Source organism: Perissodus microlepis, chromosome 12, assembly GCF_051167445.1.
Source record: "Perissodus microlepis isolate ML-2025 ecotype Zambia chromosome 12, ASM5116744v1, whole genome shotgun sequence".
Classification (NCBI taxonomy): Eukaryota; Metazoa; Chordata; class Actinopteri; order Cichliformes; family Cichlidae; genus Perissodus; species Perissodus microlepis.
Window position 1 is genome coordinate 14146604 of NC_140472.1, and position 27697 is coordinate 14174300.

General features: G+C 41.7%; 1 protein-coding gene across 2 annotated transcripts in view; it reads right to left on the reverse strand.

Annotated features, from left to right (window-relative positions):
* Positions 1 to 989: 989 nt before the first annotated feature.
* The window catches only part of pebp4 (phosphatidylethanolamine binding protein 4), a 52685-nt gene continuing 25977 nt past the window's right edge, over positions 990 to 27697 (reverse strand). For both annotated transcript variants that reach the window (XM_084947567.1, XM_084947566.1), the window contains 3 exons: positions 8782 to 8827; positions 7956 to 8072; positions 990 to 1709 (listed from right to left, as the gene is read on the reverse strand). In XM_084947567.1, the coding sequence (XP_084803693.1) occupies positions 1618 to 1709; positions 7956 to 8072; positions 8782 to 8827 (255 nt within the window). In that variant the 3' untranslated portion in view covers positions 990 to 1617. The remainder of the gene's footprint in view (positions 1710 to 7955; positions 8073 to 8781; positions 8828 to 27697) is intronic.

Genomic DNA, 27697 nt, shown 5'->3' on the forward strand with positions numbered 1-27697 from the left:
GATGTGAGAAGCTTTTTTTTTCAGAGAAGTGCAATATACTGTGCAGCGATGAACTACAGCTGTCAGTTTTTCTTAATCATAATATTTCAACTCTCCTGACATTCGGAGTAAAAATAAACACATTCAAGGAAGCTGAGTGGCAAAACCCAGCTGTTTTGGCAGGATATCTCCAAGATATAAAGGAGGGAAAAAAATGCACAGTGTATTTGGAAGTACAAATCTTGGCATTTCAGTGGTGTACTGATGGATTCAAGTAGGTGGTTTTTTGGAAGAATGCTCTCCCACTTGGCATGCTTCACAATGAGTGTGGAATTATACTCGACTTGCCAATTGTTAAAAATGTGATTTCATAAGTCAAATAAGATGGGTAAATCAAGGTCAAGAGTAATTTTCAAACCGACAGATACTTAACATTTATTCAAAAGCAATGGATTCACTGACAAACTGTGTGCTTATGGTTGTTTTTGTTTGTTGACTTGGCTGCTTTGACTGCTAAGTCGGGGAGGCAAACAAAGCAAACGCAGGACAAGTTGATCAATGATCTCCCAGAGTTCACGGAGGGGCCGCGTAAGGGTTTTACCAAGGCTGGCTTAACCACCAAAGGAACAAAAACCTCCATTACCTACTCCCGCCTAGCCCACCGATGAGACACCAAATTAAGGTCAATGAAACCACCAACTAGAGATTGATCATCAGGACATCAAAGTCACTGATGTAAATCCAGCCTTTTTCAGACATCTGGGGTATTGATACAAGCCTCTCCCAGAGGAGAGTTGCTGGTTAGAAACCGATATTCCTCATGGCGTGGGGGGTGGGTCCTCTGACCCACCTTCTACAAAGACCTGCGAGGTCTGAAAAGTATCTCATCGCGAAAAGGTTGAAAAGTTTATCCGCATCATCCTCTACAGACTTGCCAGGTGAGGCTCTTACGCAACTGTGCAAAGTTCAAACTGGGTTTGCTGTCCCAAAGTTACACTCAAGGACACGTGTAGATCACAGCAGCCTTTACTTCAGATAAATCAATCAAGGGCATGAAAGCAGCTCATTGTTTCCAGTGGTCAATGGAAATATGATAAACAATTACACAAACAGTAAGTTCCTTTCACTTGGAGCATGACAGGCCCTGTGGCTCCTCCCCTGCCCTGTCACTAGAGTATTTTGGTTCAAGTTCCACTGCGGCATCCGGCTGTGTTGCGGTCTCGGTTTCACCTCCCACTTCCTTTTTTTGGCCCTGACGTGTTTCCGCCCCTGAATTAGAATCAACTCTTTCCACACAGAGTTGTGATATCAGGCTGTCTTCCTTCTCTTGTCGACAGTGTTCGGAAACTAATAAGAAACCCCCTGGTAAAGCTAAATTCTACCTCCCAAATCCTTTGCTCCGTACCACGTGACAAGAGATACGGGCCGAGATCAAAACCCTAAGCAGCTGGTGTAACACAAAGAGGAAATCTCGCTCTCTAACGTAATGATAAGATAAAGGCAAAGAGGGCTCGCTTGTGCAAGCTTGAAGAATGTATGCTGTTTAGTAATTGCTGATAGAGTAAAAGTGAGGAGAAATCTTTCATATTTGTCTACTGACAGATTCTTCTTCTTCCATTTCAGGCATCTGAGCATCCTCTAGTCTTTGTAGTTCTGGGTGAGAAACTGAAGAGTAGCCACGGGCTCTCCCAGATCAAAACTTGTGATGAAGGCTTGAAAATCCCATTTACCTGTGGGAGCGGGGAGACAAACACAAAGATATTTATAAGTATTTACAGACACTTGGAGGGGAAATGTACTCACTTTTCACTCTGATCTGAAACCGTTTTCAGATCGATTTCAATAAATTATTATTATCTGTTAGATAATAAGCAATATTGTATATAAATAAAGTACATTTTAGGCAGAGTCTCCGGTGGATTACAAGAGCATTTCTTATGACCACTTGGTCTGTGTTTAGGGCATCTGAGGCCTAACTGAGCAGCACATGGCTCTGGGATGTGAGTCACTGAGAACAGCACTGCTGAAAATAAAACATGTTGCTGTAATGATGGAGGTGGGAACGCAAGGACGTATTGGCAAGAAGATATGATTCAATCGCCTGGACTGTTTTTTTTCTTCCCTCCCCTTTTAAACAAACACCAGACGGCCATCCGGCTGGTATGACAATATCACTTCTTAGATTTTGACAACCGCTGATTCCCTGCAGCTTCCTCTCCCTTAACACACAAAAAAAGGAAGAAAAAAAAAAATCACAATTATCATTCCAGGGAAAGAAAACCCTGCATGCTTTCAACTTGCAAACTTCAACAGCAGAACGAATGTCTGTCTATCTGTGTCTTCATATGTTTGGGTGCGCGTAAGACAATGCTTTGCTGCTTTGCTCTGTAATCCAGGGAATCACTGACATCCTGGTATTTCCGTATGCGCAGTAATTACATTAACAGCTGCTCAAGAATAGCATCGGAAAGTCATCTTTTGAATAGAAAGCCAACTATTGAAATAGTCCAAATCTGTAGAGAGAGTGGCCTCACAGTTTGGGGTCAAATCTGACTATGCCTGGATAGAAAAAAAATATAAAAATTACTGCTTTTGACCTCTCGCTGCAGCTGCTTTACAGGCCCTCACTGTAGCTGTTTTCACCATCAGAGAGCCACATTTGTATCCTCCGGCATTTTTGAATGAGATATGGGAGAAGAAATACGCTTTGCCAGTGCCACAGACATCAAGTGCACTCACCCACCCCCTACCCCATCAATGCAGAAACAAATCAGAAGGGTTCATTTACATGTAGCACAAAATGTCTTGTACAAGGTTATAATTTTCACGCTTTTTCCAGCAGACATTACTGCACCTAGCTCCTATCAAATCTTAAAGTCGAGTATATATATTTGATATATGTTTTAATAATTACACAACCGTTTCCCCCGATTCTCACCAATTTGATTTAGCTTTTAAGACTGACACCTCAGAGTGTTCGCAACTTCGGGTCAAGTTCTGAGCTCAGCTGGGGCGGGTGGGGGGAAAATGATGAATAATAACTGGGAGATGAGCAGATGAGTACCCGAATCTTGCCAGGTCCTCTCCTTGAATGAGAGCTGCCTGGAGAAAGGTCTCTGATAATCAAGTGAGGGCAATGGAGTCAAGTGACCTATCTGTATGATAGGGCATGCTTCCAGTGCCCCTTCTGGCCTGTGCTTCAGTCACAGATAATGCACCGCCTCTGCAGATCCCCTGCATGTCCACAACAAGGTCCCTCACACCCTTAGAGACACCACTTAAAAAAAAAAAAAAAAGGGGTGAGGGGACAGATGGCAGCTATATCCCTATTTTGCCTCAATATAGGGATATAGTTGATGAGTCATGTGGCAGAGTTGAACCTCATGACAGTCATGCTTTAATATTCAAACTTTCACTTACCCTTATTCATAGGGAAAAACCTGCCATATACAAGGAAACATTTCCTCTAATAGAGCATGTCACACTGGCGATTGTTTTATTGTAGCATGATGATCAAACAGAGAGTAGAAACCAGGCGCTGCTTGTAAGGCTTTACCCACATAATCCCATCTAAAGCTGTGCAATCATTGGGCAAAATCCAAAATGAGGCAAATTCAGAATATCTAGTGCTATCACACTGGCTGGTACCCCGCAAACGCCTAGACTCGCAAATGACCTTAAAATAGGCTGGTGCCTGTTTGTAGTGCCGAGACGCGTTTCCGCCTCTCCCATCTGCGTGTTCATGGAAAGGACAGATAGTGTGGGACCTGAGGGCGATCTTAAAGTCTTCCTGCCTCTCCTTTTGTTTCCACCTTGCTTCTACGTCTGGGCATGGCAGAAAGATCAGGACTGCTGTGAGGTGACACAGAACTGCTACATTTAGTGGTGTGGGCGGTGTCCCTGTTAAACCTCTTACAGTGTCTCAGAAATACTAAAAAAACCCCAGTGATGCTGTTTTGTGGTAGTGTCGAAGGAATCATATCAGGCTGAGAGCTCTTCACGCAGGATTCATAGTTATAACTAAAGCAAAACGCAACCTTAATTTCTTTGTATCTGTCAGAGGTCAGAGGTCAGACACAGAACAGTTCTTCGGGGATGCTTAAACAGGGTCAGTGTGAGTGTGTCGGAGCTTACCGTAAACACAGCAGTAGCTAAAGTGCTTCAATCTTGAGGGGAATTGTTGAATTATAGTTGGCCACTCTGTTTCTCTCTATGCTGGAAATACTGAGTTTCCAATTATATAAAACAGAGAAGAGAGAGCTCATCACACTGGAGAGGCAGGACCGGATAATGACTAGCATTTGCTCGAGAAATGACTCAAAGAATTATTTTTCATAACAGTTTATCGGAATAATCAACTATTCTCGTGAATATATCATCTCTGGAACACCTTCAGGGTGCTTCTTCAAATTTGGCACAAATGTTGACTCATAATTACAATTAGGTCTTTTTGACCTGGCAAAAAACAACAACAACCAAAACATGTTTTGGCCACAACTGAAGAATTCATAGGATCATTTTGAAAAACTCCCATACAAATGTCTAAAGACAAAACCACTAAGTGAGAGATCAACTTTGCTGACACATCACATTGATCTGCAACATTTTCCTGGCTGTCTATCAACACCGTAACTCATGAAGATAAGCAGGGATTCTTAGCATATCTCATCTTTGATCAGATGCAGAATTGGTGACACTAATCTTTGCTGCCTACCTTTAAACTCCGCTGCTTCTTTGAGGTAACGTCCATATATGAAACACTGTCAACACAGATTTATTGTTAAATTGTATTTTATTGTTACATTTCATTATTGGATTTTATTCAATTACTCCAAAATCCTCATTACTTTTTTTTTAAAGTGTGCAACTCTCATTTTCATTATCAATTGCTGTGTTTTCTTCACTCATCCCAAAGGAAATTATGAGAAGCTGGAAGCAGCAGATATCTTTCTGATTTTTATGATTTTCTTAATTATTAACTAAGTGACTCATTAACAAATTACTTCACTTATACTTATATTGTGTCAGCTGGATGTAACCCATTTTAGAAATACTATAAAGATATTTGTGGATAAGGGAAGTTGAGGAAAAGTCAAGACACTTTAACTTTTACTCCGAGCCTGTCAAGACTCTGTAAAAAAAAAAAAAAAAGACACACATACAAAAAACACAACCAGCCAAAATCCAACACGTTAAAGTGTTCCTTTAAGGCAGCCGACTCCTGGCTGAAACTCAGGCCTGCTGTAGCAACCAAATCCTGGCTCTCTTGACTCCACGCAGCTCTGATTAATGGTAGAGGCTGTGGGTGGGTGGTAGACATGGATCTGCCCATTACCACACTGCAACATTGCAAATGGCTTCAATTACTGTGGAGTGTGCTGAGCTGGCAGTAGGGGCTCTAGGAAGCAAGATAGGCAATGTGTACGATCCAGCAGCTAACGCCACTGTGAGCCATTCATTCGCATGACGTGACTGTCGCCTTCCCAACAATTTATCAGGGACAAAAAAAAATAAAATACAGAACACATGGCCATTTTTTTTTCATTCTTATCTTCTCTTTTTTACTCATCATAGTTTTTGCTTCTGATTAGTCGATACCAGCTGCTGAGCTTCAAGTCAGGACGTGGAGTGCTCGACGCGTGAACAGCGTATGTGCAAACTAACGTGTAGGCTGAAACATCACCCCAAGGCTTCTCTCAAGGCCTTGGGGTTTCCCTCCCGGCATTGTAACACTGTTTCCCTTGACAAACTGACTCGTCGGCACCAAACAGTAGCAGGACATATTAAGGGCTTGCCAAGTGGCTGACAAGTATCACAAGGGTCTGAGTGCCCACGGCTGCCCCCCTCCCCAACCCTGGCACGGGGGCAGCCTCCAGTCAGGGACAGCCAGAGCAATGGGGATTCCCTACGATGACGCCCCTGTGCCCCATGCCAAGAGCGCAGCCCCCCTGTAGTTCCTTGTGTAACAAACCAGCTGTCCCCATCAGTTCAATGACCCACATTCATAACCTTAACGCAGGAGGCACTGCCGACTCCCACGGCTCCTCGCAACAGCCCTGCTCCACCTCTAATTGTTCACCCCCTTTATTAGTAAAGTGATGGCCAGAGATGAAAAGAAAACGGAGAAAAAATCTGAGATGAAATTGAGTCAATGACTGCACTACTGGAAGTGGAAAACGATCATTAGGAGTCTTCCACCCACGGCTAAATGCTCTCCCTTCGCAAATCACATCAATTAATGTCATGGGCTATGAAAAATTCTCTCTGTGTCATACCACATGGAGGGAGGACAGACGCTAATAAGTGAACATACTTAACGGAGGAGGTGGGGAGGCATGGGATTCCCTCCGTTCCTCTTCTCCGTGCGGGATTAACGAGCTCCGGGATAATTGGGCAAAAATAAGGAAGCAGGTAAACCAGAGAATACGGCTTGAAATATCCCACATGTATCGCCAAGTCGTTTTGTTTCTGCTCACCACGACTAGGCTTTCATTCTTAATGTGTAAAACACTATTGTCAATTATCTATTCTCTTGACATATTATTGTGTCCAGAACTGACCCATCAAATGAAGCGGGTGATTATCCGGGAGAATTTTTTTAATTTAATTTCCCTTGTATCGACAGAGCTGCTAGCAGGAGAGAGGAAGTCTTACAGCGGGAGTTACGCTCATCCACTCGATTAAGGATGGGTGGATCCACTCAGTTCAAATGCTTCATAACGAGTGGGCAACTTCTGTGTCAGAGCAGTTTATTTTGCACAAGAATACATTAAAAATATTCTAAATAGTAAACTATTATTCATGCTATTATTACTTCAGCTTAACCAGCTGTGACATCGCGAATGCCCCAACGATGCAGCAAGAGTTCATCGCAACCTCCCCAAAGTGCGCCGAATAAGTAACATACTACAAACCATATCTCTTTTGACACTTCTTTTTCCAAAGGTTTCAACATCAAACAGACCTCAGCCTAATGTGCCCGGATTGTTTGCTGACAAAGCTGTCAAAACTTCAAACAGCCGAGACTGGCAGCTCCACTTATTCACGGCCGCAGCGCTTGAAGTCTCAAACCACCCTGATCTCCCCTCAAATCACCGGCTGTGACCTGACTCGAATAGACAGACAGACACGCCTCCTGTGAGGTGCTGTACTGTGCATCCAAGTGCTACAGCCCACCTTCCCACACAGACTTCAGGGGGATGGAAAAGTACGAAAAAAAATTAATAAATCCAAAAGCGTAAACAATACCTCTGCAAGACAAACAAGGTTGAATCAAAGGATGTATGGATATAATAATCATCAAACTAAAACGGCCTTTCACGTGGAAGCATGTGACGTAGTTGATGGGCCTTTTAGGTTTGGCGGAGGTTAACAAGACGTGGTCAGGCAGACTTGTGCAGGTGTGCGTGGGAGCCAATAATACTTGTCTTGACCCCGCAGGCATTAACGCTGCAGCAGACTTACTCACTAACCTCATTAACATTTCCCTTGTTAAGTTCAAGCACTTGGAGAAAATTATCTTCCTAAAGCAACTCCGAATGCTTTGATTAAAGCATCTTAATTGTGAATTATGCAGAATGACATGGGTCTTTATGAAACAAAGGCAGCACAGTGAATCGCAACACTAACAAAGATCAAGTTTATAGTAAAAAGTACTCAATCAACACAGATATTTCAGGAGTTGCAGAGCCTAATGTGGAAATATTACACCCTAAATTAAGGAGTACTCCCTCTAAAGGAAATGAATATTGTAAAATGACGTGGCTTCTTATTGTCTGTTCCAAAAATACTTTCCCAAAAACCACAAAAACCTATAATGTGAGAGGAACTGTTAGGTTTCAATTCCTTGCTGTAAACTTTCATTGCTGATTCAACAGATAGATGCTGGCAACCGGCCACTGTTGGTATATGATAGATGATACTGCAGTGGGAAAACAATGTAGCAGACTGAAGAAGCTGGTGAGTGGAGTTATTACCCCGGGATGCCTCCTCCTGCTCCGTGAGTGACACAGACGCATCTGGAGGCTGCTCGAACAACATGAACTGGTAGCGGTGAAAACCAGAGTTTGATGGCGGGGTTGGCGGCTTATAATCTGTACGAAAAACCAAAGAATCAGAATCAGGAGAGCTGAGAGTGGGGACTGGCATTTTATAACAATTTACTGTAAGTGTGTGCTAAATCTTTGACATCCCAATTCTTTTTGTTGTGTGCCAAAATCCACGTGGATTATTTAAACCAAAGGGAGCTGTACGGCCATAAAAATCGTTAACTCTGAATTCTGAGAATTCTTTAGTCAGTCTGGGTTGTGGGTAATAAACTGGCTACAGATTTTCTTTGGATAAATCCTCTTTAATCATCACCAACACTGCAAGACAGTAAACATAACCAGCTCCACGGGGGAGGATGCCAGCGTGTGCATCTCTGTGTGTGTATGCGAGTACTGGTGCACTTTTTAAGCCCTTTAAATTCACAATAGTGGGAAGGAATTAAATTTACTCTGAGGAGAAGGGTCACGAAAGAGCGACTTAAAGGTTATACAGGAAAAATGTTAAATTCCTCCAACTGATACTAAAATACTGAAATACTTTAGCATAAATTATAGTAAGACTTAAATCTACAAGTCCAAACAATAATATGGAATTATTCCAACTAATTATATATAATATATACCAGAGCAAATTGTACAGCCTACACACAATCAATGAGTCAGATCAACTTTTTGGAATTAAACTAAACCTGGGAGGAATGACACCAGTAAGCCAAGGTTACACAACGAATAGTCAATAGAAGATCTTACTTACCAGTGAGGGTTGTTCCTTCTATTTGTCCTTCCTTGAGTGCACTGCCCTGGAATTTAAAACACAAAAGTTAGCCGGGCAAATTATGAAGCACAGCCTGTTTGTTTAGTGAAAAACCCAGCGATAGCAAAGATTTGATAAGAAAGACAAAACAGACAGCAAGCACAGGCTGCTCTTCTTTCAGATTTATGTTCCCACAGGCAAAGGTTCTACATTCAATTAGTCCAGTCTTTATAACCACAAAGGCTGGCCATTTAATTTATTTCAAGCCAATGCTAGTAGACTGTATCCTGCTGAAGTAACAGCAAGCTCGAGATCCAATAAACAGTGAAATATTTGGTGATTATTGGGGAAAAAAAGACAAAAAAGCTCCACTACAGGCTTGCATCCACACTGCAGGTTAAAGTATGTCAAAATTAAATATATAAAAGACCAGGTATTTTAATATCAGAATACAAGAGACAATTTTCAGACAAAAGACAGTTCCCAAGCAAATTAAACTACTGAGAAGATTTCCAATTTCCCATATTATTAATTGTATATTAACTTCTTGTTGCCTAGAAACAGATATCATGTAACCCAATGTGAAGTGCAGATATTTTCATAAGCATTTTCTGCTGTATATTTGTCAGATTAAACTCCCTCAGCCCCAGGAAGCACACAGTCAGGCACTTCACACTGCAAATTGCACACAGGCATGTTTGTTTAATATACTTGGCTATTTACTGCAAGACGGCTGCATCCTTGAGTGGGTGGAAAAGGACTAAATATGCTGTCTGTGAAATGGCCCAAAACCCACTTGAGGTAAGCATGGAAGTCCCCATCACAGACTGGAGTATGTGGTCTCAGCACCTATTTCTGTCCTCTTTTTGCCACACACAGGCTCCCCCTGCAGGCTGACGGGGGTACTGTGTTAACAAGCAGCACCAAGGACAAAAGACAGGCAGGACCAAGCTGCTTTTCCCCCCCAATCTCAGCTTGAAATTCAAGTTCCAGTTTAATAAGAACACAAATCCACAGAGAATAAAAACTGTAGTAGGACAGCAGCTCAGAGCAGAAGAAGATAAAGCAGAAGGATAAAAACAGAAATAATGTTTTAATTTTCATCTTGGGAATGGTGCATCCAGATTATGATTATGATATATGTTTTGAAGAGGATAAATGCATCCAACTGTTGGAACAACATCTTTTCGAGGACACTAATAAACACTTTCAATACCTATCCAGGTTTCTTGACAAGTAAATTAAAAGCTTTATTTTGCTATTTACTCATACGTGGGACAGGGGACTATTTAAGGCAGACCAACCATAGTTTGACTTCTCTCTTTGCTTCTTGAAGACTGCAGCTGTCACCTGGCAGCAGATGAAATGTACTTTGAGGACGATAACGGTTCATAATGCCAATTAAAATGCTAAAACTACAGTTATAAGCACACAGAGTGTGCAGGTCTATGTCAGAATGACTGAGATGCACAAACGACCTTAGCATATTACTATCAGTTTCAAATAGTAATTCACTCTTTCAGCAGATTTAAAGCGTGCATTCTGTATCGTGCATATGCTCTTATCTATAATCCTGTAACCTCTCTTTAGGAATAACAGCAAGCATAGGAGGAGTGTTTACACAGACTGATCAAATTCAGAAGATTAGTTTCAAATGTGAGTGAGTATCTTCATCCACCGATCGGTGAGAAAAAAAAAGAAGCTTTATTTAGAAATAGCAAGTGTCCTGCAGCCTGCAGGATCCAAACCCATTGCCATAGCAACAGGTAGTCAACATTTGAACGTGCAACATTTTCCCACATCTTAATGCTCAGTTCTCGCTCATCCTCCCAGGCACCCTGTGCCCTTTTAATTTCATTATAATACATAGAGTATAAACAACAGCAAATGAATAAAATATTGAAATTTAGCCAAATAATAAAAGATAAGTCAATAATATGCGGAGTCAATAATATGCCGATCTAACACACAATCACATATATTATTATTCACAAGAAATCAAAATAAAAAAAAATCACAAAAGTAGTTGAAGGGTTGGAGTGATTAATCTGTACGGAGCAGAGCTGCTATCACAGTCGCTGTGACCGAACAGGGCCGTGCTGGGGTTGCTGATCCTAATGTTCACTGGGGAGTGACGCACTTACTCACTGTGACCTACAGGCCAATCTCACATGGGGGGCGGCCTCCCTCAGGGACTTGTTGTGGGGTGTGACACCAAACATGACAAGTTGGCATCGCTGAATGACAGCCACGATCTGTGTTAATAACCTTTATGAAGAAACGCCCATTTTAAGGTATGGGTATGTGTAGCATGTTATCCTTCCAGTATTTATGATAATAAAAACAAAAAAACATTTGGATCTTTTGAAGTCATGGAAAAAAATACTGAAAATTCAAAAGACAATCATCAGGCTGGACCGTGGAACAGTTTAATCAGACTAAAAACTTTAAGCATAAAATGATTTTCGTATTAACCCCACCCATGAAAAATCTGTGAGTGATTCATCTGATTGTTGATGAAGAAAGAATCCAAGACTGAGATTCACTAGTATGCCAAGAGAATTTGAATGCTGCTTATAAATCTGTAACATTTATAGAAAAAAAACCTTCTGTAGTGCAAATAAGCATAATATTACTTTACTAACTGAGATACCCTAAGACACGATATCCAAGACTTTATACACTGAAGCTGTTTTCACACCCAAACTCTGAAATAAGTCAGAGGAATCAGGTCGGGACATCGTTTGAAGTTGCCCTTTCTAACAGTAGCACGCAGCAGGAGATAGTCTGCCTCAGCTGCAGCCTCACAACTTGAAATGCTCCGGTTCGTTTAGAAGAGGGAGCTGTCTGCATTTAACTGCAAGGACACATGATCCCCAGGCTGTTACCTGCACTATTAACACATGGGCTTCACACTGACTTTGCACTTCGGGGATCTAGCAGGTTAAATTTGTCAGGTAATTTCTAGATAGAAAGGTAAATGGAGTAAATGACTCTAGGTGACTTCATCTATAACACAGATCTATAAGTAAAACATAGATATTAGAAGAAATGGTTTAATGACTGTGTAATAAAGGGCTTGATGATATATTTTCCACTCTAACATATACACATAAATTGTATATTAACACTATAAACTTCTTCCTTTCTCTTAAAAAATACAGTTTCCTCAAAAACATGCCCAGGGAATAAACAGTGCAATGCTTTTGCTGTACAAAATCTATGTTCACCAGCAGTTGTATTTTTGGATTGTTTTTTTTGACCTCAAGCTGAAGATAAAAGACACATTGCATAATGCAGATGTCAGAGAAAACAGTTGTTTTCAGCTATTTCCTATACGCTCGACCATAAAGCCAATGTGAAAAACGCAGCTTATTCATTGAAAACATTCATACATAGATCTTCTATCATTAGCTGTTCATGTAAGAAATGAGCTCAGATTGAAGCGCTGTGTAGAAAACCAGCAGAACATTAAAATCAGGATCTTTACAAAAAAAAAGAAAAAAGAAAAAAAGCCTAATGGAGTACTCACGGCTAATATGTCAGTGTTTTAACTGTTGTGCTATTTCAGCAGCTGAAAGTTGAAAGACACTAGAAACAGATTCATTCTCTATGCAAGACAAACATTACCACTGTTTCCCTGTAAGTATTTTCTCATTTACATTTTAAATGTCTGTGTTCGTGAGATTCTTCTATGCTCATTCACTGCACTTAAAACACAGATACCACCCAGCTTTCTGTTCATAATGCAGTAATGCACTGCTCACCATGCTTAAAAAACATGGTGACGGGTATTAAAGTTTCATACCAACACATATATTCATAGTACTGTATGCTCATTGAAGTAAATATCTAATCAGTCAATCAAGTCAGGAAATAGACGACTTGCTGAAGTTCAAAGTGAGCATCATAGAGGGGATGAAAGGTGACTTAAGTGACTTTAAATGTGTCACGGTTGTTGGCGGCAGACCGGATGGTTTGAGTATTTCAGAAACTGCTGATATACTGGGATTTTCCCACACAGCCATCTCTAGGGTTTACAGAGAATATCTGCCGGCAGTTGTCTGAGTGAAAATGCGCTGCTCGTACAGGAGGTCAGAGGAGAATGGCTAGACTGCTTTGAGCTGATTGGAAGGCAATAGTAGCTCAAATGCCCACTGGTTACAACCAAAGTATGCAGAAGAGCATCTTTGAATACACAACACGTCAAACCTTGAAGTAGATGGGCTACAGTGGCAGATGACCACAATGAATGCATCTCCTGCTAGTTAAGAGCAGGAAACTGCAGCTACGGTACTGCCCAAGTCTTCTGTTTCCAAAATTGTCCACTGTCTGGTCTAAGATTAGATTCTGCTGCGACATACTCAGTAAGGTTTGAATTTGGCATAAACATGAAAGCATGGATCCATCCTGCATGTATCAATGGTTTGGGCTGGTGGTGGTGTAATGGTGTGAGGGACATTGTTACTGGCACACTTTGAGTGTTTAAAATGTCGACTTGAGTATAGTTGGTGACCATGTAAGACCACAGTCCACTTCTGATAACTGTACTCAGAAGAATAACAATTATTTCTGTGAGGATCCAACATCTTGTTTAATCTATGCTATGAATTTTTTAAATAATCACTGTAAAGTCAAATATTACGAATTCCTGAATTTTAATGCTCCAAACTCTTTCACCGAGGAACAATTTAAGTTCTTTTCTTTAGAAACTATAATGAAACAAACAAAGCATTTCATGGATTACCCAGACTGAGTTAACTCACCAGTAAAAAGACTCGAGTTATTTGGGAGATATTATAAGCAATGCATATGTCTCGTATCCTCATTTGAGGGGAATACCCATTTAAGCTGTGATAGTGAATCACACACTGAGCAATGTGGGAACACCAGCTACTGACAGAGATAAAAACTGAAAGTGTCAATGATTTATGCCGATGCACGAGGGTGTTTAAGTCTATCGAGGGGAGACTAACTAAATAACTCCTGGTATGCACTAAAAACAGTGAACAAGGAGCAGCAGTGGGATTGGAGATTTGACGCCTAAATGGGGCAGATTTGGTTTTTCTGTTGTTCAAGGTGGATCTCTTTTGTTCCACTCTTATCATAAAGGTGAATCCAAACAACATAATATTCTGCTCGTGGCACGTGCACTGGTGAAAAAGAAATTTACCACTTGTCTTAATTTAAGCAAAGTATTTTTGTTTCTTGATATGTTTGTGAGAGCGAGGCCACGCAGTGAACGGGGGGAACCCCCTTTGAAATGGAAGGCCTGAGTTCAAGACACTAGAGCAGGAAACGCACGCCCTTGGAGGTTGCCCTTAAAAAGACAGTGTCCCTGCGAGCTGTTGTAAAGCTGACCCCGACCTCTGAGCCGCCCGCGAAGGCCAATCACGGCCAATCATACAAATATCAACATCTATATTCATTACACAGTTTAAACACATATGAAATATCATTAAGTTATAATCCAGAGTTCGTTTCCAGATCTTAAAGAAACAGCATTTACTAAATATTTGTTTTGTCACTTGTCTCGGCTCGTTAAATGTAGGAGCCAGTCACGTCTAACTTATGTGCGCCCAGCTGTGGTGTTACATTCATCGTGGCGTTGCTTGCCTTCATGTTTTACTGACTATTTCACACTCTGACTCAAACAAAGGCAGAAAGGATCCCAAACAACCTACACATTATGAGCAATGAATAATTTCTGATAATCTAGAAAAAGCCATGCGGCAGAGCTTTTTCTGTGGGTCACGTAAAAGCCTGACACGCTAACCACCAACCAGCAAATTTATCTCAATCCATAAAATGAATCAGAATTAGTTCAGACTTGATAGCGGTATTATTACCATCATGAAATTCTTAAAAAAGATACTAGATGGGACCCCAGGCGCATCTCCGCTTTGTCTGAAAATGGTGAAACAAGGTGAAATGTGTCACTTTATGAAAGTGAGCTTAATGCTATACATGAATTTCTAACTTCTCTTGATCTTAGGGCAGTAGATGAGCAGTGTGTTTGTATAATGTGTCTACATAACTTCCGCTAGGAATCCTCCGACACGAGCCGATAGGTAGGAGTCCACAAAGAGGCGGTGGGTGGGTGCAGGGGTGCGGTTTCAGCAGGAATACCCGCTTGCCCAACAACCCTTCTCCTTCTCTATGTGGGTGAGTGCTTCCCTTTGTCAGCAAGAGTTACTCATGCACCTCCTTGTATATCCACCACTTCCCCCTCCCTTGCACACCCTGTAAACCCACACCTACGACAATCAGCACCCACGTCCTTCTAATGCAGTTCTGAGAGCATCATTCTCCCTTTTACTTGCAGTCAGGCTAACAGACGGGGAGAGAGAGCATGACAGATGGTGTTCACAGCTCTATTTCTGAGGCTGGACTTGTACTGCCACCGCCACCCCTCCCCTCCACCCCCCCCCTTGCCGATTCCACTCAAGCCAAGTGCTTATGACTACCTCCTCATCTTCGCCTCAGTAATCAGCCCATTCATTTGCAGGGTTATTGTGAATTAAAAGTCCTTGCCTCACAAGGAACCTCACGGTTTACAGGTTAAACACAGAAAAATCGCATCATTGCTCAACTACAGAACGTGTTATCCAGATATAAATGGAAAAAGCACCAAATTTATGTTCAAAATTATTCTGAGTTTAGGCAAAGTATACAACATTTTGCTTACAAAACAGTAAAAAATTATGCAGTAAATTAGAATATTTTGTGAGTCTGGATTCAGCCCCCACCCGCCTTTCTTTTATGTCCCAAAATGCACAGGAACTATAGGAGCAGTGACCCAGTCAAAGGCAGGCTCTCCTATGCACGCTGTTGTCTTTATCAGCATAGCAGACATTCCCATCAGTCGAGTTCAAACTTGTGGCATGTGCCACTTCTTTTACACCACAGGGGTTTCTCCGGTATCTCTGCTCATGCTGAAAAGGTTTCCTCGAAATCCCCGTTTTAGTTTTTGCCCTGAGCAGCGATACTGGATGATTACAACACATAAACAGCTGCATGCATGACACCTTTTAATGACCTGATCCTCAGATAGGATGTGGAAACAATCTTTCAGCTGCCAACTTTGGCCACCAACTGTGACGCCATGTTTATGGCCATGTAAGTGTCATTCTCCTGCATAAAAGCTCAGATATGATCAATACTGGGCACCAAAAGCTTAGCAAAAACGGACAGCCAGCCAACAGTTTGTGAGCACTGTGGAAAAAGTTGCCAGTTTTCTAAAGGTTGTTACTTCATCTCAGATGGGTTACTTCATCCTTGCCAAACCTGTCCAGGCCCCATGCCAAACTTTAAACTAGAAGAAGGAACACTTGCGGTACACTCTTGCTTTTCCTCGTCTTTACTTCAGTTTTAGGATGATGGCACCAACCAAGTGTTCTACAGCCACACATTTGGGATTATGGTTGATCTGGCTTCATAAACTTTGGCTAACAACGGAGAAAACTAAAAGCCACTATGTGTTACAGTCTGGGGTACCACTCAGGATTTAATCGGGCTAACGTGTAACTGGTTTGTCATCTCACCCATGTGATGTGACTGTGCCAATCCTCCTAATCAGCACAACAGTGAGTGCTGAGCCTCCGAAGAAGTCGGAGGCACAACAGTGACTGCTGAGCCTCCGAAGAAGTCGGAGGCTGATATAATTGAGCAGTTTCACATATTGCTGTAAATCTGGTGGCCTAAAAGATGACAGGTATTGGCCAGAGGAATTTACAGATTCAACTGTGAACTCCTGCTACTATTTAGCCCACCTGAGGCACAGATCACTAAGCTGTTATCGCATAAGCAAAGCATGCCTAAAATTTTCCTGGACTTAATGGACAGTCTAGTGCATTCCCCACTAGTGAGTGGGCTTCATGTTTTCCGTTGTCTGCATGCTCTGTATACACAGAGTATTTCCAGTAGAGTAACTGCAACTTAAGATAACAGCTTAAGATTTCATTACTGCTCTTTAAGGATCCCTCAACACGACTGCACATTAAAGATTATTCAGGGTTAGGAGGAAAGCCTCCTAACGCCTGATTTAGACTTCTGTGGTGAATCTTTGTAGAGCCTACAACGCGAACTACGTGAGTGACTAATGCTGTTTTCAGCATTTGCGCTTGTGTGTGTGGTGCATTATTTGTTAATTACCATGTGGTAGTGTTCTGGTGTTTTACATGCAATTCTCCCCGCAGCCATCACGAGGAACCACCTTTCTACCAACCAATAGAACCTACTCGTTTTTAGCTACACTGGATGTATGTGTTATGTTACTAATAATGCACAGTGAACTTTTCCTAGTTTTGCATGTTGAAGGTTTTCCACTCCCAAACCAGCAAGATACTATTATTTTAATAAGCCCTAGTGAGTGCAGAGTGTTTGTCACATGGATAGCGTTGCTTCATTAGCAGCTCAGGTAAACAACTTTAGCTTTCTGGTGGAAAGTGGGCAAACACTTTAAAAAAAAGGTTACTATATTCTCTGGCGTGGCTTGTGTCTTTGTGGAGCTAGCTGCAAGACAGCAAGTATATAGAGTTTCTTTTTGCTTCATGATTTCTACTATAACAAAAATTAACTAATGCTGAAGAGTAGCTTCATAGCTAACAGCACACTACAAGCCAAGTGTACATCACTATTAACTAGGACTGGATACATTGACATTGCTGATGGCTCACCAACAGGCCTTGACAAAGCACAGTACTGCATGACCTGGGAGTTGCCAATATGTTCAGCCAATAAGCACAGCTTTTGTTTATTGGCTGAGCTGGTACTGAAAGGCTGACACTTTTAACATACGGGTTATGCTCATTTTTGTACAGTTAGTGAGGCAGCGGTACACCATCAAAATGCAGGAAAATGCACAAGTGCTAAACTTCATCTTATACATTCAAATATACTACAGTGATGGAATTATCAAGAGTTATCCAAGTAGTCACGCACAGCTACAATGTCTTTAAAACATGTACTAAGTCAAAGCATTTTTAGTGGTATTTGTGGCTGTGTCTTTTGAACCGAATGGGATGGAATCTGGGGTGTATGGTTAGTAGAAAAATATAATCGTGGTTAGCTGGGCACAGTGGATTGGCCTTTGGAGGCGAGGGTAAAAGGAACTGGGGGCGTCACCCTTGATCTGCTTCAGTGCATGAACAAATTAAGCCACTTAACAATAGCCTGCTGGACTAATAGCTTCAGTAAAGAAACTCATTGGGCTTTGGTAATGAACCTGAGATGGAAACATAAACAGTCCAGTTATTAAGTGAACTCCAGCCACCGCTGAAATCACCTGACACACTGTCACATGCTAAACCTACACTCCTTTGGTAATGCTCATTAGCAGGGTGGGATGCTATTACTCAAATCACTGACTTAAGAAACTAGCCACCCAAATTCATTATCGCACTCATCTATTCAGTCTAATTTGCATACATTACAAAGTGGCTGTGCTGGGCTGGTCATCTCAAACTCAGCGAGCAGATTGGGCCTAACAGGACAGAGTACAGGCCAAAGAGAGCTTTAATAAGCTAATTTTATCCAACCTGGGTGCTGCTTCCCTTACACCTACTGCGTGTGTGTTAGCAAGTATGGGTGCTGATGAGTCTGTACTTTAGTACTGTTGAGGGAAGCCCAAGCTTGAGTTCCCAAGGTAACAGTCGGTTTGAGTGGGGGCTGGCTGACTCATTTGAAGGGAATCCTGGAACCAGAACAAGGCTGCCCACTCGCCCCACCCCCAGCTTCATCAGCACAACAAGCAAACAAGGCGCTGACATGTCCCCATGTAGGGCTTCCCACTGACGGGGGTGGCACTGGAAAATCCCAGCCTGAGCTTGCCTACAAGTAGCATCAGAGGACATGCACGCACAAGCACGAGGCCTCCGCGCTTCATGGCTTCGCTGGTTTCTGCCGGCAAGACTGGAAATCCATGGAGATTGTAGATGAAGAAATTACAATAGAGCGGTAGGCCTACAAATACGTCGAGACACGTGCTGGATTTGATTAGTACATAAAAGCACGGGGGAGATGTGAGGGGGGCAGAGGAGGAGGTTGAAGCTTACTGAGGAGTCCATGGCATTGAATTAAATCATCTTTTTTTTTTTAGCTGTGAACAGTGACACAAAATAAATGAGAATCAAAAACCTTGTGGGCTGGCACATGAAGTAGGAGGAAGGGAGTCAGAGGGAGAGGAGGATGAAGGAGGAGTAGGTGGACAAGAGAACTAACTCTTTTTCCCCACACAGTTAATGTAATTATTAAGAAATTAAAAGAGATCAACAGGCGTGTAATTGACCATTTAATTAGTTCAAGGTCAGGTTGTTCTTTTGACTTTGGAGGGGCGGTTGGCCGAGGTCTAGATTCGTAGGAAAACTTTGGGCAAGCAGCTTACAATTTACAACAATTAAATCGTCACGTATTGCTTCCGCACAGTGGTAACACAGTCTTTCGATTAAATTAAGCCAAATTTGCGTTATTCACAAAAAGCCAAAGTCATAAAGTCGACATACTATTAGAAAACACAATAAATGTTTTTGGAAAAAGTACATTCTGGCCACAAAACAGAAACTGTACATGTATATTCAGTAATCTCGCTGTGCAGAGTAGCCATTTGATTTGCTTCTGTCCACAGTTACATCTGTTGATAACTCCACAGTTCATTCAGTGTCTTTAGTCATTAACAACTGAGAGCTGGTACAAAGGGATTTAAGAGGCAGCATTACTGTTTTGAATCGCTGGATGTTTAATTCTTCTATTATAATTGAGGCAGGAGCGAGACAGAGGTTATGGTAACTGCTGGAAACCTGTCCCACTTCACAGAAAGGTTAATGAACCTTACAAGTCCTATGGGAGATGGAGTATGCTGTTAATTTGACAAACGTGGGAAATAAATGCTTTTATGCTTTTATTGACGGTGACCAATAGCGGCCTTTGCTGGAATGAAAGGTTTTAGTCTTTTAGGTGCTTTGCTATGAGGCAAAACAATAATGTGGAATGCATTTGTTGGAAGAAACTAAGTACATAATTGTTTGAATAGCAATTTCAGGCCAAAAAGCATCTTCATTATTAATTCCTACTTTTGGGGAAAATATACTGCGCAAAATGTACAGTAACCTAATTCATGTTATGAAACAGCTGCCTTTATTCTGAATACATTTGCGGGAATGAGGGATTTTTAAAAAGCTGTACTTTAAAATCTACATATTTCCACATTCCATTTTATGCACCATTGGTCTGGGTTTCATTTTAACAGGGCACCAAGGGTGTAATATGCTGACAGTTGGAGAGGATCATGTGAAACAGAGTTGGTGTTCACCTGAAATAGTCTGTGGGCTAGATGGAAACATCGCAAACGGCGGCTGTGATCTGATCAGGATGGGGTTTTAGGCACAGGACCAGCTATGTATACAGTACGCACGATTAAGAGATTAAATGGATAATCTCCTTCCCATTCAAAGACATTGATGGAGGCAGAGAGCTGGTTTCACAGACTTTCATTCTGGTTTTTAAATCTAACCCAAGAGATTCAAAATCCATGTTCATCAGCTGCTCACCTCTATGATCTCCCATAAAACAAACCTATAGAAAAGGGGTGAGCTTAAATCAATAGAGAAAAGGACAGAAAGCCTTCTGGAACAATTTAATTCAAAGAAGATACAACAACTCATGTTTTCCCCCCAGCAGGTGACACTGATACCATGAAATCCTCATAACAAAATGTGTCAATAAACGTTCTCTGATCTTCTACCCCTTCGGTTAAAGACGTCAAGAAATCAAGTACTCTAAATCAAGTGCAGCGATCTACATTAGAGTTTTTCTTATGTGACCATAATAATCAAAATATGGCAACATATCTCTTTCCTTTCCTGTATTTTCCAAATTGTACTGAATTTATTTCAGTTTAATTGCACAACTAACACTGTGGTATAGCTACTTTTACTCAAGTAAAATGTTTGCGTACTTTCTGTGCCACTGATTAAAAAGCCCCCTATCATTTTCATTCAGGTGGAGCTGAAGAGTGTTTTTAAGGTTAAAAGAAATCTACGTTGACTGTTTGTAGGAGGACATTAAGAGCAGACAAATTCAAGCATTTTCGAACACTTCCTTTTTGTTCTTCGTATAAGAAGATTACACAAACATGGGTCCTTTTAAGCGGATTGAACAAACATCTAGGGCTGTCAGTTTTTTGGAGAGGACAGTGCCCATTCTCAGCAGGTGCAATTGCTATGATCAGCACAGCTCCTTTTTAAGCTCTCTCTTTATAACATCAGGTTTTATTTTCACGCAGATGCCTAACTGGCGTCAGAGCAGCTTAAAAGACTGCAAACTATCACCGTCCTAACCTTATAGACCTGCCTCACATGTCTTCATGCAGCCAGCCCTGGTCTCGTTCTTCTTGATACCCCCTTCTCTACTGAGCCAGCTCACCCTCTGTCTCTCACTCTCACTTTCTCCCAGCTATACTATGGGCACTGATTCATGTGCCTGTGCGTGCACAATGTTTGCCAGAGGAACGCACAAGAATCCGAGCTCCACAATCCCTCTTAACCTCTGACCTTGGCTTATTGTTACCTGTGAGCAGCACTGTGGCAAACATGTTGTACAAGTACTGTACAGCCCTGCAAGCTGTTTGTGTTCTGCAAGTATGGAGGGCAGGGGAGGAGGGAAGGAAGAGAGGGAGCTATTTAATCCCCCCCAAAGGAACTCCCCTCTCAACCCGTATCGTGAACTCGCAGGCAAATCGCATTGCTGGAAGGCACACCACACACACACTGCTGTCTTTTTAATTTCATCAGCTGAAAGAAATCTATACAGTGCTTTGGAATCTGACTGAGCTGCAGAGAGAAGTGAACTATACAGCACCCTGGAATGTAAACAGGTTTCTCACCAAGTGTAGCATAAAAATACCACATTGCAACAAACCTCTTGGCTATGATAATGGTCAATGGTACAGATCAGAGGTCTTAGTAGATTTTATGTTTGTTAGTCCTACAGCATATCAATAAGAACAACTTGAACAAATCCAGAGAGCAACTCAGAAGAAATGCAGCATTCATACTGAAATTACTCAAGTGTAATAAGCATAAAATACTGGATTCTAGTGAATGCTTTCTATTGACGGCCGATTTTCAGTTGCCATTACAAAAAGCATTATCTCCTGAGAATATTAGGAGCACTGTCATTAAAATCCCTTGCAGTCAGCTGCTTGGTTGAGACCAGATATGGGCTGTAATCTGCGGAGAAAGGGCTCCTTTATTATCCAATGTTAGTAATTGTCAAGCATTGTTACATTCACAGAAACGGGCACAATATTTATTTAATATCAGTAAAACCGAGCCAGACTCGGTTCTATTTTTCTATCCGTCTCTACAGATAACTGTCAAAACTCCACCACCAAGCGTCGGTAACTCTGACATACCGTGCACACTGCTTTCTGGGCACGTGTGCTGCGCTTTCTTACCAGTTGTAATTATTTATCCATTACACAATACACTGTAGATCTTTGCACTACGCTCCACTTTCCGACTTTTACAGTTAGGATAACTTTTGGAATCCAAACAATCAGTACGTACAGTTAGACAGGCCCCCATATATTATCTGTCAACTTTGCATTCATAGCTGTCACACTTAATTATCATGCCAAAATACAAGAAAATACATTGGCTGCAGGAGGTCCTTTGTGAAGTCTTTGTTTTTGTGTACAATTAACTGGCAAGCATGCTATATACTTAAGTAAGGGCTATTTTAGGTGAGCATAATTGTTAGTGAGTTGTTTTTATCAGCATGCCTCACTCCCCTTCTCCAGGAGACACCCCTAAGAGGAAGCATTTTCCACGGCTGCGGCCCGAGCAACCCCCCGCTAACCCTGACATTTGTTCATTTGCCCGCCCCTCTCTTTGTGGTTTCTGTGCCCGCTTTTTCCTCCCCTCTCCACGTCTGTCAAAAATTGACCACTTTACAGGGGGAACAGGTAGGCAGACTCCGTCAATCCCCCCCCCCACCTGTACCCTGAAACGCACAAATTCGCACGCGGGGCCGACTGCCAAAGATCCTGCTTTACTGACTGAAGTGGAGGGTGGGGGGTGTGTGGAGGGTGGGGGGGGGATGACAAAGACGACAGCTTGTGTGGGGGAACATTGTCTGCGGCTGCGACGAGAAATCTTTTCAGGAAAAACAGGATTTTATACACAATGGTCGTGGGTGTGAAGAAAGGGGGCACATATTAAAAGAAGTGCCTTAATGTGTGCATAGCTACTGGTTTCTTAAACTGCATTCTCATGGATAAGGTCCAATCTGCTCTTTTTTCCCCCCTACAAGGCTCTAGTGTGACAGAGTGGATCAAAGAGGGCTTTCCAGGTTGTCCTTGTTTTCTTGGAGAGCATTCGTGATATATCCAGGACAGGGCTCAGGCTGGAAATTAATCCAGCACGCTGACACAGTAGACCTATCTGCTTAAATAAAAATAAATGTGCAAGAGATGCGATTTTGGATGCTTCAACTCCCCCCCACCCCCGAGAAATTTAATTCACATGACAATACAAACAGGAATTTGGGTTGTTATTAGGCCACGCGTAAATGCTGATTATTCCCTCGGCGCTCAAACAACCTTTCCAATTGCTCACAGGAAACCATCGCAGCTCATGTTCTTCATGCAGTGAAACCTCCTCAATCATCTCACCACAGCAACCGTGGCGGGGAGGTCAGTTGTTATAGAGATGGCAAGAGGCTTGGTCCGTTATCAGCTACAGTATTGTGTGTGCGTATAAGCGTGCGTGCACTTGAGTGTGTGTTTATTGTATGTGGACGGGGGATGGAGCTGACAACTGAGCGGAGGATTCTTATGTAATTCTCCCTTTAGGTGGCGGAGAACAGTGAGAGCAGCAGCCCACACTGAAGAAGAACCTGTTTGTTAATAAACTGCAAGTAAGATAACATTGATGTATTATTACATGGTGTTTGTACTCAAGACAAGGGCTGTCGAGATGCAAAAAAGCGCCAGGCAAGTTGGCATGTCGCTTCACAAAGCATTGATTTTTGTCCTGCTAGCACTCCTCCAACTTCTATCAAACATACACACGCGTCCCTGGACGCAGACATCAGAGAGATACATGACGGCTGCGCGAAAGAAAAAAGTAATGCAAGAAAAATAAAGCAAGAACTAACAAAGACTAGCGTCCTAAAACGGCAGAGACGGAGAGGAAAGGCTGCTGGGGTTGATATTTTTTTGCAGGGAGGGAGTCCAAAAGATGAACTCCATGTAATACCACCTCTGACATTCAGCCTGGCTCTAGTTGACAGGATGAGCACATGCTCTAAATGCTTAAGCACCTCCAGCTGTGCTTCACTGTTAAGGACTATTGTTGACTTGAACCAAGGGAGGCTTTTGGCTTGTTACGGGAAAAAAAAGGGGGATGAATGACCTGCGTGCAAAACTTTATCAGGGTTAAACTAATTCGAGGTAAAATACAAAATATGATATCTAATACACAATTTTATGTCGATATCTTGAAACTTTTGAAAATATTCTTTAAATTCTGGCACAACTCTCATCATCAATCACTTAAACAGGTGCTCCGCTTTACTTCACATATTTATGTTGCTGACAACAATCTGTTCGTATTCTTTAAGACACTTACCACAAAGAACATGTGTTTATCCTGTCAGTTTAAGTTTAAACAAAGGATGACAACAGGTGCACCGAGTGGAGTTTAGACTGGATAAAGTTGCTTCACAGGACTCGGAGTCAGTAGGCACTTCTGCGTAAAAGTTTGCGAAACCACAAACAAGCAAACTGTTAACCTGGGTTATGAGCATGTTTAGCAACTTTGGAGGGAGAAAAAAAATCACATTAAAAAGGAAAATTGTTCACTTCCTTTGCGCCCACCCCCTTGTCATAAGATATGGATGTCCCGTAAGGTTATTTGTGTTTGCTGGGAAATGAAGTGCTCAACTGGATTAAAAACATACTGCATATGTTTGGAAATCTGTTTCCCTGGGCGTATGAGTGGAGTGAGCGAGCGTGAAGCAGCAGCTTGCGTCTCCTCCAAGAGAGAGGGCAGACACTCTCATCATTAGCTGGGCTACAATGTGCTCCTCTACCTGCTCCAATCTGCACAGCCAGGCTCCGCTCTGACGCCAGACAGATGTTCCCAGCACGAGGTGCAAAGTATCGAGAGGGGAAATGAGAGTGAGCAGGAGAGAGGCAGAAGAATGGAAATATTCAGCAGAGTACACAATAAGAGTTTAATTATGAATAATACCAATGGTTCTTTGTTCTCACAATGAAGCTAGCTATGGTTCGCCTGGCCTTTGGGAAACTGTTTTTGGCTTCCATATGGGGGCAGCTGTCTGTCAAAAATAAACGCTTAAATCATAACATGCCACAGTAGGGATAATTACGGGATAAAGAACAATGCAATTATGTATGTTTATTTGCAATATTGGACAGGTATTTTGCTAAAACAAACTCTGAGGCTATTGCAGAGGTTAAAATTGCAACACTATTGTTGAATGCTTCTTAGAGAGTAATGATCTGCAAAACTGACAGTTTTTGCACAACTTCACATCAACTATAAACTTTGGATAAAGACTCATTACTGAGTGCACAGGCAGAAATGTCTCAGTGCATGTACAACACACAATATCTCCTGAAAAGACACACACTAAACATATTCACAATAATGGTAAATAAGTACAACGAGAATCTGTTGTTGTTGTTTCAAAACAGTCTGTGCCAACATGCAACTCTTGTCCTCTTTTCTGTGTTTTTGTGGTCATTTAAGATGAGGTGTTTAGAGTTAAAAAAAAAAAAAGAAAAGAAAAGAAAGAAATAAAATGCTAAAATTTTAATCCTTTCAAGAGCTAAATGGTGAATGAAATGCTGCGAGGCATTGCACGTCTAATAGTTTGCAGATAAAGGACATCTTGAGGTGTGGAGCAGATGATCTCTGCAGGCCTCAGAACTCACAAACACAAAGCCAGCTGGTCTGACACAGTCACAATACTTCACTGTTTGTATTTGCCTGAGCAGCAGCAGAACGCAGGCAGTGTCCTGCTTTGGGAGCCGCTACAACAGAGATGGATGTTAAAGCATGCAAGTCCCTCATGCACCATAATCGCGAATGCACGAAGGATGTGCATGCAACTGGCCTTCGATTAGTCACGAAGAGGAAGCTGATATATGATGACTTCCAATCCTCAAAACAGGACAGAGTGATCGGAGTCCAAACAGGCTACGAGGGGTCGTAAATCTCATGTCTTGTTTAAAGAAATGTATCTGAGCTCGGATGATGGCTGCTGCATGGTAGCTTTAATGTTTCTGCTTCTGGTGGGTATAAACAGACTGTAGAATAACTGCAGAAAAAAGTCGGAGCTCTGAAAAATCCAATAATCATCTCTGTATTGCTTTCGCATGCTAAAAATACTGCAAAGTCACTGACACTGACTTAATATACTGAGTGTATCCCAGCTCACAGTGCAGGGGGCAGGGGACATCCTGGACATCAGTCTTCATGTATGGAGCATTGTAAACAAAGTTGCAGGCATTCTGCTGCACAATGAACTAGATGAGAACATTTTAAATCATCTTTCCTGCGCCGTGTTTTATAAGAATATTTTTTTAAATATCATTCTATATCGGACAATCTGCTGCCTGAATATCAGCTGATGATATTGGTCTGGCTATAATTATCTATAAAAACCTAAGGCTTTTTTTTTATCTCTTTCTAAACAGTGAGTGCAAAAGTGCATTAACTGTAGCACTGCTTTGCAACTTCATATTGCATCATGTTGACTCAACATGCACCAAAATAATGAGAGTATTAGCAAGTAAAAGTAACACCCAGTGCAGTATTTATATAAGCTAACTCTATTCAGGTACTAATGATTTGCTTGTTATAGTAATTATTGCTGTGAGTCCGTACCCGAACATCTGTATTGATTTAGTCTCTGGGAGAGCAAAGAGAGGGAGGGAGAGGCTCACAATCTGGAATTCGACTTCGAGAGCGAGACAACAATCTGTTGATGGTTATTTTGGTAATTGTCCACAATTGATGAAAAAAAACCCAAAAAACAACAAAAAAACCAGCGTGTGCTGCAGAAGATTCTAAATGATTGTTACTGTTGTTCAGGGGGTCAGGGAAAATGGGCAGTCGCAATGAAAAATGCATATAGAGCATCTAATAATGCGAGCTCTCACAGAAAAGTGGACAGCTGGTGAGAGAAGACAAGACACCCAGCCACACAGTTTACACTTAATTGCTGGAGTGAATTGTTCTTGGCAGCCAAAAGTAAAGATGTGATATGTGATACACAGTTAAATAAAAGATTTAACACCTGACAAACATTAAAATATGATTGTCTTCAAATTGTATTTGTACAGTTGTTTGGCATGTTTATAAATGTTTGCTGGTGCTGTTGGATATAGTTACATTTATTTTTGGGTTTTTTTCCTACTGTGTCAGGCACAAATAACAGCTCGACCCAGTTGGGTTTATTTTGAAAAATGACAAAGGAGCTAAAACGGAGGGACTACTTAACGCGTAGTTAAAACCAGAATCTGACTTAATGCTGTTTGTTTAACACAGACTTTAAAGCACAGCTACAATCCAAGCCAAATAGTTGAAGCAAGTCGTTTCCTAAATCTCAGTTTAGCTAAACCCACACTTTAGTAATTTGGTTTATTATCCCACACTTGGTTCTTTGATAGCAGGCAGACTCCTAATTATATGGATGTGTTTTCTCATTTATCAACGTATCAAAACTGCTGTCAGGATTTTTCCCCCCCATTTAACTTAACTAGCTTGGCCCACAGTTGTTATTAATCTCTGGCTCTCTTCCACAGTGTGTCTTTTGTCCCTCCCCCTCACCCCCAACTGGTCGCAGCAGATAGCCGCCCCTCCCTGAGTCTGGTCTGCTGGAGGTT